This window comes from Buteo buteo, chromosome 10, assembly GCF_964188355.1.
Source record: "Buteo buteo chromosome 10, bButBut1.hap1.1, whole genome shotgun sequence".
Classification (NCBI taxonomy): domain Eukaryota; kingdom Metazoa; phylum Chordata; class Aves; order Accipitriformes; family Accipitridae; genus Buteo; species Buteo buteo.
In genome coordinates, this window is record NC_134180.1 from 16,145,712 (window position 1) to 16,165,961 (window position 20,250).

A 20,250-nucleotide genomic window follows, 5' to 3' on the forward strand; every position below is an offset into this window, starting at 1 on the left:
ACTGTTTCTCTATAGAGAAAACATTTCTAGCCTTATATTTCAGGTTTATAAAGAGAAATAATTGTAAGACTCTGCATTCCCATTGAGAAACTGACTGAAGTCCAAATGCAGGGGAAGTTTACCAGGTGAAAAGAACCCATAGCAGGGTGGAAAGAGTAAGGCTCTTGTATACCATCATCCAGGTTATGACCTTTCTAGGTCTGTGTGTCAGGATTTTTATTAAGCTCAACTTTTCCCAATTGCGCTATGACTGTCGTAAAAAACAGTGCTTATTTAGAGTTCCCCTGTGGCTGACCAAGTAGCAGCTGTGAAGAGTTCTGTAATGTGAACTGCAAACTGTTTTATTAAATAACTGCCAGTTGTTACACACAAATCACTCAGGGTAGAGTGCCAGAAAAGATCGAGATCTTCCTCTACCACCATATGACGGACAGCCCTCGCCTGAGAAAAGTTTGGGGACTAAAATAGCAAGGGTGGGGCAAGCCAGGAAGTAGGAATTATTATTTTGAGGGGAAGCACATGCTGGCCACTCACCCTCTGCCTCTCCTAGCTGAGGATGCTAGTCCCTTGCATTCAGATGCTGCTAGAACCTTCCAGAAAGTTTTCACAAGAAAAATAAATTCGGAAGTGCTTATTTTATTTTAGGCAGATGATTATTTTAGCAATATATTTAAGAAGAAAAATACTTGCTGCTACCAATACACAACTGCATGTGCCAAAATTCAGTTCACAAAATTTGGGAGTCTCTTGATGCAGTGAAAGGCACGAAGTATAATCTTCCCAGGTGGGCAGTAGTTGTTGCTGTGTGTTCTGCTTGTGGAGCAGGCAGGTGACATCTCAGCATGCTCTTCTTGCTTGAAGTATTTCTGGTGTACCTGGAACTGTGCTGCCTAGAAATCTTATTAGACCAGCAGGTAAATTCTGCTTGCAGTTATATTAGTAGTAAATGCTGAATAAGTCACCTGATGCCATAGGAGTACTGCAGATTTTTCAGCATTTGATCCTAAATACCTCATTCTTTGATATTTTCTAGGCTATGTTATTTGTTACACTTAGCATAAAGAACGTCTACTAAAATTGCTTATTACTATTGTAATAATTGAGTAATACACCTTGCTTGCTCTTTCTTTCTCCCCCTCCCCCTCATAGTTTTGCACAAAAACAATGAGAATATTTTCTAGTCAGCTCAGGTGCCAACACATGAATAACTGTATGACCTAAACACTGGTCTTACACATACAAACATGAAATACAAAGGCTACTCAAAGGTCAAGTAACATCAAAGGTTGAAGACATGGATGTCTGCTGCTTGAACTGTGTTCCCAAGTCCACCTAGTAATTTAGATCATAGCAGCTTTAGGCTGACTCAGCCCAGCCTTCGAGGGGCACAGTTTTTTCTTAGCACTTATTGAACGACTGCCAGCTTATTGTTCGCGACTATTGTTGTCTGAAAAGACAACATGTACTAAAGATGAGAAACAGGAAATGTTCATTTGTCCTCTCTGTGGCAGAAGAAACTTTCCAGATTCCATGTGTTGAGGTAATTGTTCAGAAGAGTATTTTTCTTCAAAATGCGCAACAGTTAGATCACTGGAACAATGGTGACGGCCAGTCACAAAAATATATCACATAATTATTTTGTAAAAGAAAACACTACTCATTTTCATCTGAATGCAGAGGAAGGTATGCTTCTTACAATGTATAAACTGTGAAATCCTTTATTTAAATGACATATTAAGGAATATTACAGAGTTTCTCTTTTGGCTTTTGCTACATGCCAGAATACATGGCTCTTCTGAGATCCTTACTTTCCAGTAACTTCTGTTTCCTTTTGCTTCCAACAACTATGTCTTTGTAGCTTGTTACTTTTCCTCTCTTAACTGGTTCTTGGCAATCTATGATCTTCCTTCCTACAAAGGGTCTCCTTCACACTTCGTTCTGCAGCATGGTTGCTTCCCTGCATAAGCTGTTGGTGACACCACACACAGAATACAGGATTTTCCATGTACAATCCATGCCAATAGGCTTTGCTTCTGAGGTCAGGTCCTCATCCTAAGCAAATTGTTCTGGTTGGTCTCTTGTAAACCCAGTCCCTGCGCAGCCCTCTCCTCTTGCCTGTGCAACTCAAAGATCATTAGTAAAGAAACAGGAAAGGAAGTAGATTTGTGAAAGAGAAGGTAGTCTCAAATCACCAATAAAAATGACCTGATGCTGACTTCCACTATGCATTTTCATATATTTCTGCAAGTCCAACTGCAGGTAGGGCAGACAACTGCTCCATGCACCCTACTTCTTGGGGAAACATAAAATACATAGTAAACTATTGTGCCAATTAATGGCAAAATGCTTGTGGATTAATATCTTTCACATGTCTTGTAAAACTGGTAACTTACATCTGTCTCCCAGAAGCAGTGATTTTGCTCATCTTGTATTTTTAAAACAAGAGAAAAAGTATTTTCATTTATCAGTTATGTTTTCTAATATATGTACTCTCAAGGTTTTTACTAAAAGTTTATTTCTATTTATCTAAGGTTGAATACCACCCTTTCCAAAGACCCCAGGAACTGGTCGGTTATTGTAGGAGCAGAGATATTGTTTTTGAAGGCTACTGTCCTTTAGCCAAAGGTGAAGTACTCACTCATCCTAGTATCATTCAGCTGGCAAAGAAATATGGCAGAACCCCAGCACAGATTTGCATACACTGGAATACACAGGTAATGGAGGGTGGTAATAAAAATGTGTCTCCTCTCTCAGGGAAAAAAAAAATGCAAATAGTTTGGGGTTTGTGCATCAAACCAGAATTTATACAGAACATATTTTTGCCTTCAGTATGTTGATATCGTGTGAACTAACTGTGTACTAGAAATTTGGAATGTTGTACGCAAAGCACAGTAGTATTTTAAATATGCAAATAATCTGATTGTAGAGAATAAAAAGCACCACCAATAAAAGAGATGTTTTCAAACTACATGTTACAAGCAGTATGGTGCATCTTTCCATTTCTGTCACTCAACACAAAGTACTAAGCAGTGAAATAGTGTATTAAGTTGACATAAACAACATAATCTGTGTTGGAATTTAATGCAATGTATATAACTGCAATTGAAAATAGCATATAGAAATGTCAGTGTCCTCTGAAAAATGAAATTAAAACCTCAGAAGACATGAGAAGTGTCTTGAAATGTTTTGGAGAGAGATCATTTTCTTTGAAACTATGTAAATTTCAATGACGAGAAGTATTATGTTTTTCAGAATGGGATTGTCACTATTCCAAAGTCCACAGAAGCAGAAAGGATAGAGGAAAACTGCAAGGTAAGATTTGGTTATGCACTCAAGTCTGACGAACGTTCACATTACTGTTTTTAATACTTGGTTTGCCTTCCCATTTTCCTATACCAATTTTATATTGGGGCAACTCAGTTAAACCTGCAAATTAGAGTACCATAAAATTACTACAATATATAGTAGAAAACCATAATTTACAAACGTCAGAAATCACCTGGAGAGCTAATCCCTGTGTATAAAAAAGGTATCCATAGAAAGACCTTTCATAGTTGATTTTTATTATTAATATTTTTATTTTTTACTTGGTTGATTGCAGAGCATCCTAATCTGGTTATGGTTAGGTCCTTCTTGTGATAGGCATACAGGTCAAACACAAGGAGTTTGCATGCTATGGATAACACTGTATGAAAGCTGTAAAACTCCCTTGGGGATATCCCAGATAGAGACCTTCTAAGGAAATCACAGTCCTGCCAGAGCTGACTCTTCCCCTACCTTTTTCATTCTACTCGACTTGCAGAGAAGGTCCCAGCATGAAGGGGATGAACAAGGAAAAGTAGGGAACGAATGAGGATTAGCAGCATGATTCCCCCCACCCTTTTTTAATTTCCTTTTCATACCTAATGTTTTTAATTCATTACTACTTCATTACTACTCTTCATGCTTTCTTTGGGGGAGGGGAAACCACAACAACTTTATTGTTACTTCCAAAATATTGTAGGGGTATGAAGTGTTTTGGCAAATGAGGAAGAAAGTTTGCACCTGCTAGTTAAATCTGTGTGTGTGCGGTGTATTGTGAACCAGATCAGAGAACAAAACCAGGTTAAAAATCCTTCCTTATTATTTTTATTTTATTGTCCTTAATGATATTTTTAAATCCAGATTAATTCTGGTTTTTACAGAGTTCATTCTATGGCCCCACAAATACATTTTGCACAACTGAGGGAATGCATTGTAGCAAAACTTAAAACACTTAGGCAGGAGAGGAGGAGGGGAGAACTGGCACAGTTACTGAGTGTTGTTTATCACATCTCCCTTGTTTTTTCTTTCCCCTGTGCCAGTGTGTTGGCCTGAGTCTCTACTACCTCTAGTCAAGTTGGTGAAAGCATGGGTCTCACTAAGCCCTCAGTATCTAATATAATATATAGTATTTCTAGTTCTGTGACTGGTCCCTGGTTTAGGTTTAAAAAGCTTGAGCACTGAGGTTTGACTACAAGGGTCATTCCAGCAGACAGTGATTGCTGGATAATGCAGGATGGGAGGAGCTCATTTGGCACAAGTTCAGGCTCCACAGGATCTTTTTATTGAGTATGGAGGAGCTCTGACAAAGACAACAGACCAGCTTAAAGCAACTTCGGTTCTGAAGTGATGATGTCTGAATAAGACACCTGCTAAGAAAACACTGACGCTGTCATTCATGTTGCAGGTCTCGCAACAGGAGAAGTCGGTGGCTGTAAGGACCTATGCATAAAGACAGGTGGTTGCTTTCAAGTTAGTATTGAGGCACTATAGCACTGTATCTGTTTCTGTATTAGCTGATGCATGAGTGTTTTGTCTAAGTACACATGGAAAAGATAGATATAACCTTTGGTTTGCTAGCTTTATGAATGTCCTGATACGTTCTAGTAATTCTCTTTGGCTAAAGTTCTGAGGAAAAGAACTCTTAACACTCAGAACATTGGGATGTAAGTGAAATACTGAGCTCAGGTTTCCAGAGGGATTGCAGTCAGGGTATTCATATATCTCTGGCAGTGACCATATAGAGTGCTGTCAAAAACAGCTTTGATGCTACCATTTTCTTGGACCCTTGCCTGAGGCCAGAGTGGTACAAAACCATCTTAACAAAGTCTACCAAAAAAAATTAGTCATAAAAGGAGCAAAGGACCCAGTGGAGCCCATCAGCTTAATGGAATTATTTGTCTATGCCAAAATAGAAGAATTTCCAGAAGGAAAAACACAGAAAAAGTTCTGCCTCGCATTTAAATGAATCTTGGTCAGTTTAAATAACAGAAACACTCCTGATTCTGTCTGTGTTCATGATGTTAACTATATATGCATTCCCATAGGTGTTTGATTTTACAATAGCAGAAGACGATGTTGAAATTCTGAATGGAATGCATGATGGGAGACATGTTTCCTGGGACCCAAGCCTTATCATGCAAATGAAGGTTTGAGCTCTTTCCTTTGTCAGTGATCAGTGAGTCACACCACGTAATTTAAAATCAGGGAAGGTTACAATAAGAATATAATCATAAGATTAATGGCTGCTATTAATCATAACTGATTTGAAATCCTTAAAATTGATAACAGACAAAAGGTATTTTTGAGGGTAGCACTTTTGTACAGACATCTTGCATTTCCATCTCAAATCCTCATCCATAGTTCATTGAAGCCCATGTAAAGCCTCCTATTTATGCCATTGACCCTGGATCAGGCCATTTAATCAAAGAGCATGAGGAGATCTCCCTTCTTTAAAAATGTAAGAAGAAATGATACCTACTAGTGTACAACACAGGTGTTAAGGATGAAATAATTTTTCAAGTACTTTGTTAGTGGGATACAATGTACAAAGAAGAAAAAGCTGGGTGAAAAAATGTTAATATTATTATTACAGTATTTATACTGTACAGTATACTGCAAATCCCCATCAAAAATACAATCTCCCTGTAATAAGTAGTATCTGAGCATCACCAAAAAAAAGTATTATGCATATTATTGCATAATAATAGCATTGACCCAGAGAGTTCTATGCATATTATTTACTAGCCTGTAGATATAACAAAGTAGAAATGTCTCCAGAGAAGTCCATGTACAAATAAACTACCTGCATGGCTAAGAGTTGAGCAGCAAGTTCTAAGAGCCAAAGAGGCATCTTTGTTATTACTGATCTTTATCTCTTACTGGAAATTCTGGTGAGTTTTGTGTAGCTTTTAGTGAGAATTAGTTTAGCTTTCATTTTGGATTTGTCCAGGAAATCTCATTAAGAGACCATACTGTTCCTCAGATTTCCTTATAAAATATGTATGTATATAGAGAGATAGATATAGATATATGTAGTTTACAGATCTGTTTTGAGAAATATGTCTGCAGAGTCTTTTATCGGCTGGGTATTCAACTTCTAGTCACATTGGTTTGATATTTTAGGAGTTCCTGTGTCTAGAAAGGTATGGAAAATCTGACTATGATTTATATTGTGTGTGGACTTCCTGAGGCAGTTTTCCCAGTGCTGTTCTGCTTTACTCACATTGTGAAACAGAGCTCCTTAGTTTTTTATCAAGAAGTGATTTACAGCAATCATATATTCTAGCCTGCATTGTTTATCCTCAAAGTAGAGCTTCTATACAGCTTGGCTAAAATACAGACAAACTTACCTTTTTGATAACAGCTCCTCAAAATAATTGACTGTTTTTTTCCTGGTAAACACTTTGGCTAAAATTTGTCTAGATTTGCCTCTGGAATAATTAATGTGTTATTATTTAAAATACAAGATATTGTATGAAATGCTGCGCTCACTAATACCTGTACAATGTACTGTTCCAAGAAAGAGACACAATCTCCACATTAAGGTTATTTTCTAGAGTTTCAAGTGTGGCCTGCAGTTTGGGGTGCTTCAGTATCCAGTAATGCCACTTTAGTATTCTAAAAACAACTACATACCTGGCTTCACTGTTGTGATGAGGGGTCCAATAGTTCCAAAAAGTAAGGCTTACTTATAAAATCAAGGTAACTTTTAGACTTTTTTTAGCTTTTGCAGAAAATGGTGGCAATGACTAAGTGAAAATTGGAAAGATTGCACAGAAATAAACCTTTCTACCAGTGGTATTAGCTAATCCTGCTTTTGAAAAGTCACTTTATAGAGCAATACCTTAGTAATATGAAAAAAACCTGTTACTGTGCTGTTGAAGGACTTCTTGCTACACAGCATTTCTGAATTCATAAAATGAGGACTAGAAGCGAATCATGTGCCTAGTATTCACTCAGTGTGGCTTTTTGGCAGTGAAGACTTCCTCGAAACTACAAGAGAAGTTGGAGTTTTACCTCTAGTTCTCCCTAAAGAAACAGACATCACATCAATGTACTGTTTCCAACGCAAAAGATGTATACAAAGTGAACCAAATCTTTACATATGCTAGCAAATTCTAGCTTCAGTATTACCAGAACAGTATCACTTAGGACTAGCTACATGGCTAGAAGTCCCGTGTTGGTTAGAACAGCTGTTTTTTCTGCACTTATTTCTGACTGATTACCTCCCTGTTCTGAGCTAAATACAACTAAACCAGATTTTCTTGCTAATCCCCCACATAGATGACTTTAGCCTACAGTGAGGATGGCTTCCTAATTCATTGATATATTTCATTGTTTCCTCTGTCAAAGAGATTATACGGTGGTTTTTGTATCTGCATCTGCTTTTGCTAGGAAGTCGAGCCACCATTTTCTCTGATCTAAATCATGGTATCTAAGCAGTACAATGAGTAATGAAAGGAATAATCAGATAAAAATAGTATTACTAAAAAAGTATTCTTCTTAAGGAGCAGTTGTGGCAAGTTACAGTTTTAATCTAATACTGACCTAACTACCTTCAGACTTAGTAATTGTTGTTTCAGGACTTTTTCTGGGGTTTGGGTTGGGTTTGGCTTTTCTAGCAATACCTTTGCTACCAGGTAGTGGCTTTAGAACTGAAGAGTTTAATTTAACTATGTACAAAGTCAAGTGTAATTTCAGGCAGTATAGCTTTTTAAGTGCCAGAACTCAGCTGACCCATCCTATGGTGTAGCATGCAGTGTTGCACATTGTGCCATCACTAATAGCCATTGCTTTCTGCTAGAAGCTGTAATTGCCCCAAGAGACTGGAACCCTGTTATCTCCTGGGAGCTTGGTATATGTCACTGGAGTCTCTTCCTTTGAATACAGTGTTCACAAGTTTTATGCTACGTTAGTTAACTTAGAATCATTGAGCAAATCCTTTTTTGCTTTTGATCAGGTTGCAGAAGGAAAAGCAGACTCAGATTCATATTTTATGCTCTTCTCTGCGACTCAATTGACATTACAGATGTGGTAGATAGTTTTCTTTTTAAGCAAAGGCGCTGAAGAATAAGTCACATCACCTCATCTAAATGAACATTTCTGAAGTACTGACAACTTTGATCATAATATAAAGAAATAAGACAACTAATAAGAAATTAGAAAGTGAACAGTTGTGAGATTTAGGGGTAGCAGTAAGGAGCGATGTTCTGTAATAAGAGCAGAACTTGAAGACCAAAAGGATATAAAAGTGCTGAACATACAAAATCAGGAAGTTTAACTCCTTTTTTTCTTTATTCTTTGGTCAGTTAGCCTGCAGGTGCTCATTTTTTTTAAGACTTTTTTTTTTTTTTTTTTAAACTCAAAATTCATCCCTCAAGTGAATTCTTGGAATTATATGCATATTCTTCCCCAGGGCTGAAATTGTTCCCCTTGTCCATTTTTCTGTAAGACAAGCTTTCTCTAGAGAGAAAACTTTTTTCCCTTTCTACAGTGACCATTTTTAAGATACAGCAATGCATCCATTTTATCAGTGTAACCCATCATCTTGCCAATAGGAACAGGGTATACATCTGAAAATTGAAGGCACTTTTTCTTCCATATTATGTAGGTCATTTATGGTAGTGCCTGATTGGGGCACTCCTTTCTAGTCGAGATAAACCATTATTTAAAATAAGATACAATTTATCAGTGTTATCTAGCTAAGTGCAATCAGCTGCCTTTGCAGGAGCACTGTGACTCTTAATTGAAGGGAGCTCTCTTGAAACAAGAAAAGGAAAAAAATAAACTGAAAGTCAGTGGAAAGGGTGAGGCCATTTTCTATGCAGCTAAGTAGCTTCCTGTCTGAGTGGCTCCCTCTCTACTTTTTCTTGCCTATTTCTGAATTTAATCTTTTATGTTACTGGAGATGAAGGCACCTGAGAATGCTTAATTGAAAAATAATGGGAATAGTTTTGTAAAGTGCATACTTGAGAAAAATTTTTTTTTTAATCAGGCTGCAGAAGTGCTTCTACCACACCTGACCTGCAACATAACTTTCAAGACATTATTCTTCTGACTAGCACATGTAATAAACTGCAATACTAGTAAGTTCACAAATCCACTAAGCCCAGCAGACTGCATAATATTCACCCTTCTTTTTGCACTGTGGTTAACACTAGCTGATTTTTCTTTTTAAAATAGCTATGCTGAACTGTTCTGACAGGAAAGCTGACGTTAACCCTATGTTTTTGAAAATGGGGACAAAGATGGAGTGGGTCTTGCTGACACTGATTGAATCCAAGCAGTTAACTCTTTCTATGTTGCCACACCCCTTCCAAAGCTTTGAAGCTCATCTCTGACTATGGTGCATTGGGTAAAAACAACAGATATGCCAACCTTCTGGCAATCTTTCATGTTGCTGTGCTGGGAGTCTTTCTGTGTACTAAATCTTTTGGCACATTTTGCAGCCTCCATTAAGATGTCTGCACTTTTGAAAGAAAATGTTGAGTATTTACACTGCCTTGTAGTAAGCCTATGTTATATTTATGATATAAATGATACAGCCTTACTATTTGTCTTTATGAATGGCTGCTTATCCATCTGCAGCATCACATAGGACTAACTGTAACTGCCAGGACATTACAGAATAGTAATGACTTCTAAGGGACCAGAGCATGAGTACTATCTCCAAAACTGGCCACTACTCATTGGGGGGGGGGGGGGAAGAACACAAAGCCTGAAATTAATTTAAATCAATGACGCTGATGCTACTTCCCAGTGATACAACATGTATCACTGTGTAAACCATTGTAGGCATGACCAACATTATGGGATGTGCTTCTCTAAGGAGCTTTGCACAGATGCATTTTACCAATCTCAATCACTGTGCCCAAGAGGAATATTTAATAGTGGCTTTGCTAGCCGGTGCCCTTTGAGAACCATTCTGTAGCTGAACTACTAATAGGAGATTCAGGAGTATGTTAGCAGCATTATCATCCTATTAATGATTGTTCTATTTTTTTTTTTCTCCAGCAAAATAGATTTCCAGGACTTTCTAGATGATGCTTCAAAATTCCAGTATAATGAACTAGTGCCGAGTTCATAACTTGGCTGTGAAATTTGGAGGGGGTGGGGAGTGTACCATTAGTTTCACAATTTTCTGGTAACAAGGAGAGCAGAGATTGTTGGGTTGTTTTGTTCTGGTTTGTTTTTCTTTTTTCTATGAATTCATTTTTTCCTAATGGTTCTTCATGACCTGGATTCATCCCATTGAATATCCATAAGTATAATGTTGCCAAGGTGAATTTACAGTAAATCACTTGCTTTGGGTGCAGTATAAAGGTGGTGGAAGATTAATCTGAAGCATAGCTGTCAAGGTTATACATATATTTTGGTATAAATTCACTTTCCTGTTGTTGAAATATATATATTTGGTGGAGTCTTTATATTCATGAAAAGGCAAGCAGCTATTTTATATCACATGGTTTGTGAGATTTTTTGCATGATTATCATAAACCAGATAGAAATGCCTTTGATTAATCTGAAAAATTATCACAGGTGGCTTTGTTTATTTTTTTCCAGGAAATGATTATTTTACTACTTCCCACTTTCCCCATGTTACTGGTAAGTAATATCTATAATCTGCCAAATAATTGCAGATTTTCCATCTAAGACTTCTGTTTCTTCAGAATAGCACGTTAAGTTCAGTTTTGTCCATTAATGTCTTTACGTTTTCTTCTAGGGTGAACTAGAGTAGGACTTTAGTTGACTGATGCATATCACTGGAATAAAAAAATTAACCTTCAAAAAGTTTTCTAATGCTGCGTTATGCAGTTTCATTACTGTAGAACTTCTGCTATATTTTAATATATATGAAAAAAACATGTATCACGATTAGATATACTAAAGTGTGTTATGGTTTAGGTGCAGTGATACCCAGTAAACCTATTGCATGTCACTTTCTCAACTACTTCAATTCTTTCCACTTGGACTTAAGCTTTTCCTAATGTTATGTTCAGCTTAGTGATCTAAAAAAAGTACAAATTCTCACAAAAATTAATATAGCAACCTTTTTACAATAGCCTTTTAAAACAGAATAGGCCATTTAATATTAATTCATTATCAATAACTTAAAATAAAAACAGACCACCTGAATTACAGAATGCTAATACTAAACAAATATGTGTGCTTTAGTCTTTGCAGTGTTCTCATCAGTTGTTTTTTTTTCTTTCCAACCCAGGTTTTTGATTTTAATCTGAGGGAAGAAGATATGAAATTTTTGAACACTATGAATATAAACAGAAAATTAATTCATCTAACCTATCCACTGTGGAAAGGGTAACTTAAAACCAGATTGTTCTATACATCTAGTGATGCAACTGAAACATTTATTAATTTTAAACAGAACAACAAATCTAAATTGTTTTCTTGGGTACTCAGAGTACCTAATAAATATCAATCAAAAAAATCAGTATCAATGGCTTATATATACTGTTATGTTAACAAATTAATAAAATCATTCATTTACTCTTTTCTTTGTTGATTTCGTACAGATACAGAAATGCTTACTTCCAGTATTTTCTCTGCTTTCTTGGAACTTTCTGGCATATTTTCCCAGTACGGGTTGAGCTATCTCACAGTATTATCATTAAGTTTCTTTTGCCTGCATGTACTTCATTTAAGGTGTCATTTTAACCCATTTGAACAGATTGGGGGGGGGGGGGGGAGGGTGTCCGTGTTACAGATTTTGAAAAGTATTTGTTACATTTGCACATATAAGAGCATGCTACAATGCATGTAAATCTTGAAAAATTATTCAAAATATGGAATATTTGTTCTGGGATTGCAGTAGAAATCTGAATCTGACTTTTTACACTGTGTTTTACATTTCATGTAGTCATGAGAATTTTGGGGAATTCTGCAGGCCACTCTTGGTACTTTCTTGGTGAGCAAACCTGTTCTGTTGGTACTGTTTCAACAATCTCCTGTCTTGACCTAGCACATCCGGGAGGAATGGCTCTAGTTTGTGGCCTAAATTGTGTCAGAATGAATAAAAGCACTTTTTGCTTATATAGATAAAGATTTTTGAAGGTGCAGAAAAGTAATGTGTTGGAGAAAAATCCTTTGCTAATATGTCTTGCAGGGATTTTTTTGTGTCTTTTCAAGATGGATAATGTTCAGACACTCCTCTGATGCAATCATGAGTTGTCCAGCAGTGCCAGCACTCAGAGAGTAGGGTCTTCTGGTGGTGTCAGAGTCCACTGATCCATTAGTATCCAGGCTTTGGGAGTACCCCAGCTTGCAACTTCTTTTCTGACAAGATCAAAGCATTTTCCTGCAAGGAAATTGCCCTGTGACTAGCCAGTTTTCTGAAATTCCCACTGCACTTAAGTTCTGATAGGAGGTTCCACAAGAACTTTGGTTGTCACAGGCAGTCAATTTTTTTTTTATGTTGCCATGCCCCAAAACGTGAGTTTCTGCTCATCCTAAAAACTCAAGTATCTAAGAGCACATACATATAAGATCCCTGTGAACAAAAGTGTCTGCTTCTTTATGCTTGTGGACATGTTGCGGAAACTTCGAGGGTTTTTAACCGGTTTACCCAGGTCAAGTTTGTTATGTATCAGTTTGGTGTCCTGATCTGTGCAGCCCTCCTGCTGGCATTCAACAGAGACCTGCATTCTGGTTATTTCTGAAATGGTGTGTGAATAACATCGTGTTGTCCTGTCTCCGTATTCTGACTGTAGGTAATTCCAGAGTCGATTTTTCAAAGGAGCTATATATACCTTGGATTTCTGTAGTGTATTTCACAGAAGTACAAGCTTCCTTAACGCTGGACCTGGCAGTTGGGGAGGTACTGAGAAAAGAGTTTTTGTTCTGTTGGTAGGGATGAAGTGTAACGCTGATGTAAATCACCTTACCGAGACACCAGCATACTTTTGGTAGAGTTGGCTGGACCAACCTGACTTTACCTCTGTTTGTGTTTCAGCCCTTGTAAGCAGGCTACAACCTGTGCAGTTGAGCCACGTTAACCTATCATCTCTGAGGTTTTGGACAGCCTTCAGTGCAAATCCAGCTGATCTGGCTTCATTTGCCTGAGAAGAATGAAGCTATATTTCAGTTTCCTCTCTGTTGAGATGTCAAGAGGGCTATAAATGTCTGTGGTCCTCTAATTTTAATGATGCTTTTTGTGATACAAATACCCAAATATTTGGAGTGGAACTGAAATTGCCCAGGTATTTTACACAGCCTCAGACAAATAATTTGTTGGATGTCACATCTCTGAGTTGGAGCCCTCTCAGTTGGTTAACCAATAACCTAAACATGAAAGCCTGTACATCTGACTGCTGAAACCCTGAGTCATTCTATCCTTTAATTAAAGCATGTTCCTTTAATATGTTCCTCTTGCTTAAAATTATGTGAGAATTGTTTCCTAGAGGAAAATGCCTAATGAATGCACTTTTATTTAGTATTTTCTGTAAATTAGCTAAATAAGGGGGAAAGCTTGAAATATCTAGGGTATGTCAGGCAGTTGCAGGGGATGCATATGTCAACCTCAAGCGTGATTTATCTTACATGCCTTTTCTGACAGTTGTAATTTAACGGCTGTATTTTCCTCCAGGCTCTCAGGAGGCTAAACATCTTTTCAAGTTTCTAGCTTTGTGGTAGAAGAGTAAATGTCTGTTTGCCAGTGTAATTCATCTGAGTCATTCTGGGAGAGGCGTGGAACAATTCAAGCATGACTATTGTAAGAGGGACTCTCTTCCTGAGGGTAGAGTTACTCTTGCTGTCTTTCAGAGGAAAGTTCCCCATAACAACTGCTACTGCTAATTGACTGGTGCGATGCTATGAACTGAAACACCTAATATATTGAGCTCTGGTCTATTATGATATTCTTTTGCATTTCAATTTGACATGGAGTTAAAGAGAACAGAGCAAGGAAGGAAGAAGAAAAATTACCACCAGAGTTAGCATTTCACATACACTGAGGTGGTTTTTCTTTAAAAGTTTGAAGAGAGAAGGAATTATAAAACCTAAACTCACTTCTTTCTCAGTCTCCCTGTAATAGTACTGTTCTTGTAAGTAGTCATCATTGCCAGTTTTGTTTTAAAAAATGAATTCAAAACTTTTTTCATATTGTCAAATGCACAGGTTATCTTACAGCCCCCGCTGAAGATTTAAAGACTTTTTGGCATGTGGAAACACCAGCGCAGGGTCGCGTTTGACAAGGGCCCGACTTGGGTCCCCCATCCGCCCCGGGCTGGTGCTGACTTCTGCCCTCCCCCCGTGCGGGCTGGCGCCCAGCCTTGCCCCACGGGGCTGGTGCCTGCTCTGGGGCAGCCGCGAGTGCGGGTGACACCCTGCACGATCGCTCCCGCAGACACCGGGCCTGCCCTGCCAGGACAGCAGCACGCCTCTGCACGGCCCCACCTTGGTACAGAGGGAGAAGGGAAGAGCCTCTTCCACGTATTCCCTTAAACGTTCCTTATCGCGTCCCCTAACAGCAAGGACTGCGGTGGCACCGCTCGGAGGGGGAAGACAGACGGGGGGCGGGGGGGGGAAGGTGCCCAGCAGCCCCCCCCGAGGCGCGGGGGCCGCGCTCGAGGCCAGCGGCGCGCCGGCCGTGGGAGGAGGCAGCGGCGTCCGGGGCAGGGACCCGGGCCGGGGCGGGGACCCGGGCCGGGGCGTCCCCCTCCCCGCCTCCCGCGGCCGGGCAGGGCCAAGCGGGTCCCGCGGGGGAGCTCCCCGCCTCGCGCCTTCCTGGCCCCTCTTTCTTCCCCAGGCCCGCGGGGTCCATAAAAGCCCCCGCACGGCAGCGCCCGCGGCCGCTCCCTTGCCGGCGGGCGGCGGGCAGGGCCGCGGAGGGCCGGGGCGGGGCGGCGGGGATGCCCCGGCCGCCGGCGGGGCGCTGCCAGCTCTCCCCTGTGCAGGTCCTTCGACCCGAGCGGCCCCGTGGCGGCAAGCAGGGAGGAGTTAGAAGGGAATAATCGGAAACGGGGTGGAGAGCAGCAGCTGCAGAAACATTAAAACCACCGAGCCCCCGGCCAGGCCGCTGGAGTCGCTCCGCGGGCACGCAAGATGCGCAGGGCCGACGGGGGCTCCGCGCCGCGCTTGAGCGAGGTAAGGCTGGGGCAGCCGCGGCCGCGCACCGCACCGCGCCGCACCGCAGCCCGCGCACCGCCGCGGCGCGGGGCCGACCCGGCCGGAGCCCGGGGCCGCCGCGAAGTACCAGCGCCGCGGGCCGCCTCTCGGCGCGACCCCCGGAGCTCCCGAAAGAGAAGAGGCGAGGGGGCTGTACCCGGCCCCGCCGGGCCCGGCTTGAGGCTGCGTCCGGCGGAGGCGGTGCGGGACGGGAGCGGTGCGCGGTAGGGACCGAAGCGGAGCAGGAGCGGGCCGGGCGCGGTGCGGGACAGGAGCCCGGGAGCAGCGCGGGGAGCCGAGCCCACTGGCCTCGCACCTCCTGCTTTGCTCCGCTTAGGCTGTAATTTAACGACTCTGCCTGTTCTTTCCCGGTGTGATTTCATGTCTTTACTTTAAATGTCCATTGGGAAATGTTTATACGTAAAGAGGGTTTCCTCTATATCTGTATTCTTTAGTCACGCCCGTTTCAAAAGCTTGCAATGCTAATTATTCAAATGCGAGGTATTTTTTTGCCATCCTTTGTTTCAGACCCACGGAATGGGCTTGCTGTCTAGCTTATCTACATATTTTTCTTGATTTTCTAAACTTTTTACTGCTCCGGGTTTTGTAAAGCACGTTCTTTCTTTTATTTAGCAAGGGCACCCCTTTCCTGTTTACAGCTTTGAGGTGATCTCTTGCTTATATATACATCAGTGAATTCACCACTCTTCGAGATGGCCTCAGTAAACTGCGTAACTGCCCCCTTCCAAAGCTTATTCCAACTTTATTAATGGAGGAGAATACAGGTCTTCTGCCAAGTCATTTCTGTGCAGGCTTTCATGCATTTGCAGTTAAATCAAATGAAGCCCTTTCCCTTTCTAAATCTTTGCCATTATATTACAAGGTGTGTTTCCTATTGAAGAAAAAGATACACTAGAACTTATTGCTGGGGAGCTTTGAGATCTTTCGCCTTGGAAGAAGTCCAGTAACGCAGCCCTTGCTGACTCCAATTTATCTGTTCAGCTCTGCATGACAGAACTTTTTTTGTCTTATTAGCTTTACTGATTGAATATGCCTAACCATCTTTTAAATATATTTTAGCAGCTGAACGAAACCGATTCCTGTGTGAATACATGGGTGACTCTTGACATACAATTAAACTAGCAGACTATTATAAACCGTTTATCATTTGTTACATTGTTTGCTTGCCTTCTTTTAACTGTGGGCTTTATGCCTCTTGTTCTCAGGGCTGTGGTTTCTGAGGCTGTGCAGCAGCGCCAGGCAGGCTGCGGGGCCAAGGAGCTGCGGGACAGCCACCGGGTTTGCGCTCAGCATCACCGACCGGTGGCCGCTGGGGAGGCGGCACCCAGCCGGGCACCATGAGCTCCGGCACCACCGCCCCGCTGAAGGTCGTCGGCAAGCTCGCCAGCACCGATGTCAACTATGTCATCAAAGAGCATTATAATTACACAGGAAAGCTAAATGAGAACACGGACAGTGGAATAAAAGTGACGTCGGTGGTTTTTATCATCATTTGCTGCTTTATAATCTTAGAGAACATTTTTGTCTTGCTCACCATCTGGAAAACCAAGAAGTTTCACAGACCCATGTACTATTTCATTGGGAACTTGGCTCTTTCAGACTTGCTGGCTGGTGTGGCTTACACTGCCAACCTCCTGCTATCTGGACACAAAACCTATAGCCTCACCCCCTCCCAGTGGTTTGTAAGAGAAGGCAGCATGTTTGTTGCCTTGTCAGCTTCTGTGTTCAGTCTGTTGGCCATTGCCATTGAGAGATACATCACCATGTTGAAGATGAAACTCCACAATGGCAGCAACAGCTTCCGCTCCTTCTTGCTGATCAGTGCTTGCTGGGTTATCTCCGTGATACTCGGGGGACTCCCAATCATGGGCTGGAACTGCATCAGCCTCTTGTCCAACTGCTCCACCGTGCTGCCTCTCTACCACAAGCACTATATTCTCTTTTGCACCACTGTTTTCACTGGCCTCTTGCTATCTATTGTCGTCCTCTATTGTAGGATCTACTCCATGGTGAGGACTAGGAGCCGCAGGCTGACATTTCGGAAAAACATTACCAAAGCTACTAGGAGCTCAGAAAAGTCACTAGCGTTGCTCAAGACAGTGATCATAGTCCTGAGTGCCTTCATCGCCTGCTGGGCTCCCTTGTTCATCCTGCTTTTACTGGATGTGGGGTGTAAAGTGAAGACCTGCCCAATCCTCTATAAAGCAGAGTATTTCTTAGTACTGGCCGTGCTCAATTCAGCCACGAACCCTATCATCTACACCTTGACAAACAAAGAGATGCGGAGGGCTTTCATCAAGATTCTGTGCTGCTGCAAATGTCCCCCAGCAGATTCTGGGACCAAATTCAAGAGGCCGATCATTGGAGGGATGGAGTTCAGCCGGAGTAAGTCTGACAACTCCTCCCACCCGCAGAAGGAAGAAGGCGACCGTCCTGAAACCATCATGTCTTCGGGCAATGTTACCTCATCTTCTTAGGAGTAACCATGGGGGTGTATTTCAGAGCTTTCCTCTGAAATCAGGGAGCTGAGACGCCTCCTGCTCACGGCAGTAGCGCTGGGCTAAGTGAGCAAGTAGCATTAGTTCTAATGAGGCAAACGGTGCACTTGTGAGGCTGGAGTTCAAGAAATGGGACAGACTGTTCTGGCTCGAAAATCTTTTTCCCTGGAACATGTTTTGTCTTTGCACTGAGGCAGCTCAGGATTGTCAGGCGCATTCATATCCTGAAATCTCCTTAGTAACTCTGAAAGACTGATGCCTTGGTGAAATGATGCCTGGTGTGTGTGAGAGAAAGAGAGAGGGGGAGGAGGGAGAATGAAGCTTTTTTTTTTTTTTTTTTTTTTTTTTCCCATGTGAGAAGAATGTGAAGTTATTTCTCCTTTACTTGCAGCAAACCACTGACACAAAGATCTTTCTGTACTGAATTTAGTGGTGGCTCTTGTATAGTTGGTCAGAAGTGTTCATTTAGCATGTAACAAGGAAAGAGATCACACAAATATAACTTACACCATGTACAACCATAATTTGGCATCACTTTCCAGAGTTTTAAGTGATAAGGTTTTATTTGCAGAGTCCAAAGCTGTTGGGTTTTATTTAGCAAGATCATAGTTATGAATTTTTGCTGTCAGTCCATATTACATTTTAAGACCATGAGCCAGACTCTGCAGTAACTTTCACCTGTACAATTCTATTGACTGCATCAAATTTTATGGAGTAGCTCAGAGCAGCATTTAGCCCCATACGTTGATTGCCTTGTTATTCTATAGCATTAAATAAACTGCATTATCATGACAAATGCAAGGTAGAACTAAAGGTCATTTCTCTTTAAGATGACAGAAAGTAAATCTAATGGTATAAGATACTATTGACAACAGCAGGATTTTTGCCTAAGTAGGAAGAGTTAAACACTGAAGGGGCATTTCAGTGTCAGGTTCATAGTCTTTCCAAAGGTAAAGATCAGTTGGAAAATCTGAAGAGAGTCCCTTGAGTTTCAGAAAAATAAAAGGAAAGTTGAAGTGAAATGACTATAGATAAATGCACTTCCATAACAAAATGCAATACATTTTGGCACATTTTCTTAATGTTTATAATTTCAGCAAAGATGTCTGTATTTTATCAGTTCATGGAGAAAGTACCTGTCATTAAATTGAATGTATTTGTTTTACAGCATCATTTTTACTCCTCTATTTTTCTAACCTGTGCTAATGGGGTTGAATGTGTACAATGTAAATAAGTTAATAAGATGCAGGAGTCTTCATGTGCCTAGAGTATTACTATAACAAAAGTGGTATATCTGGGATAGCTGAGAGCAATTGATTGATTTACAGTTATTGGCAATTCCTAGAAGTGGTATTTTGTAAAGAAAATTTATTGCCTTTGTAGTAAAATTTCCAGTGCAATTAAACTGTTTTGTTTTGGGTTTTTTCTGGTTTAAAAAATAGTATTTAAAATGTTTCTGACTTTTATTGTTCAATTTGCACATAGCTTTATTGACTTCTAAACATTAATAAACTGATTTTTTTTTAAAGATTCTGTTATCAAATTACTAGTAGTTTTGCAGTATTGTGGGGGTTTCATGCCAGGTGTGGTTTCTTGTTGACAGAAGCCAGCGAAAGAATTCCTTGATTTCAGTACATGCTGGGATTAAGCCAATTCTGTGGGGACATAAGATGCATAATGCCACTTATAGGATCATGTAAAATACAAAATGAATGCTAGAATATAATTTTTCATCAGCACATGCTGTATCGATGAAGTGCCATTAAAAGAATCTCTACAGTAGCAGTTCTTCTCCAAGAGCTAATGAAGTACAGAGGAAAAGACAGATGCCTGCCAGTTTTACCATGACTGTCTAGAGTAGAATAGGTGAAATAATTAATTTATATCACTAACATAATTTGTAAGTTTAATTCTTAGCTTATTGCAAACATCAGGGAAGTTTATGAAACGTAGAATGGCAGCCTCAGCTACGTAACTGCTGCAGCTCTGTTGGGTCCACCAGTGAAGACTGTGGCAGCATAGTTGAATACGTACTGCATTACTTCTTCCAAAGGCTTGACTTCCATTTCCTCTCTTGCGGCCATTCCCTCTCAGCATTACTTTTAAGTTCCATGGAGCTTGTACAGGATGCAGTTGGAGTGTGAAGATAAACCTCACCTTCTTGTGCTGTATGTCATCGCCGTGCAAGGTTTACTGTGGGAAACAAGAGCCTACTCACTGAGGAAGGCTCTGGGTCATAACCTCACTTCCTGAAGGAAATACCAAAAATGCCCCAAAGACAAAAGAGTGGAAACAGGCTGGAATT

The 20,250-nt window shown here is 40.7% G+C and overlaps 2 protein-coding genes across 2 annotated transcripts in view; both read left to right on the forward strand.

The window, feature by feature from the left end:
• LOC142035976 (putative oxidoreductase YtbE) overlaps nucleotides 1–11,816 on the forward strand; it is a 53,211-nt gene extending 41,395 nt beyond the window's left edge. Inside the window, 6 exon segments of the mRNA XM_075038794.1 lie at nucleotides 2,532–2,714; nucleotides 3,253–3,312; nucleotides 5,349–5,450; nucleotides 10,867–10,908; nucleotides 11,525–11,602; nucleotides 11,605–11,816. Coding sequence (XP_074894895.1) covers nucleotides 2,532–2,714; nucleotides 3,253–3,312; nucleotides 5,349–5,450; nucleotides 10,867–10,908; nucleotides 11,525–11,602; nucleotides 11,605–11,631 — 492 coding nt within the window. The 3' untranslated portion in view covers nucleotides 11,632–11,816.
• A 3,276-nt stretch (nucleotides 11,817–15,092) lies between these two features.
• On the forward strand, nucleotides 15,093–19,475 carry S1PR1 (sphingosine-1-phosphate receptor 1). The gene is made up of 2 exons (XM_075038795.1): nucleotides 15,093–15,405; nucleotides 16,653–19,475. Exon 2 carries the CDS (start codon nucleotides 16,785–16,787, stop codon nucleotides 17,922–17,924), a length of 1,140 nt encoding a protein of 379 aa, XP_074894896.1. The 5' UTR covers nucleotides 15,093–15,405; nucleotides 16,653–16,784; the 3' UTR covers nucleotides 17,925–19,475.
• The last annotated feature ends 775 nt before the right edge of the window (nucleotides 19,476–20,250 follow it).

Coding starts and splice junctions, on each gene's coding strand:
- S1PR1 (XM_075038795.1), top strand. CDS start 16,785: ATGAGCTCCGGCACCACCGCCCCGCTGAAGGTCGTCGGCAAGCTCGCC.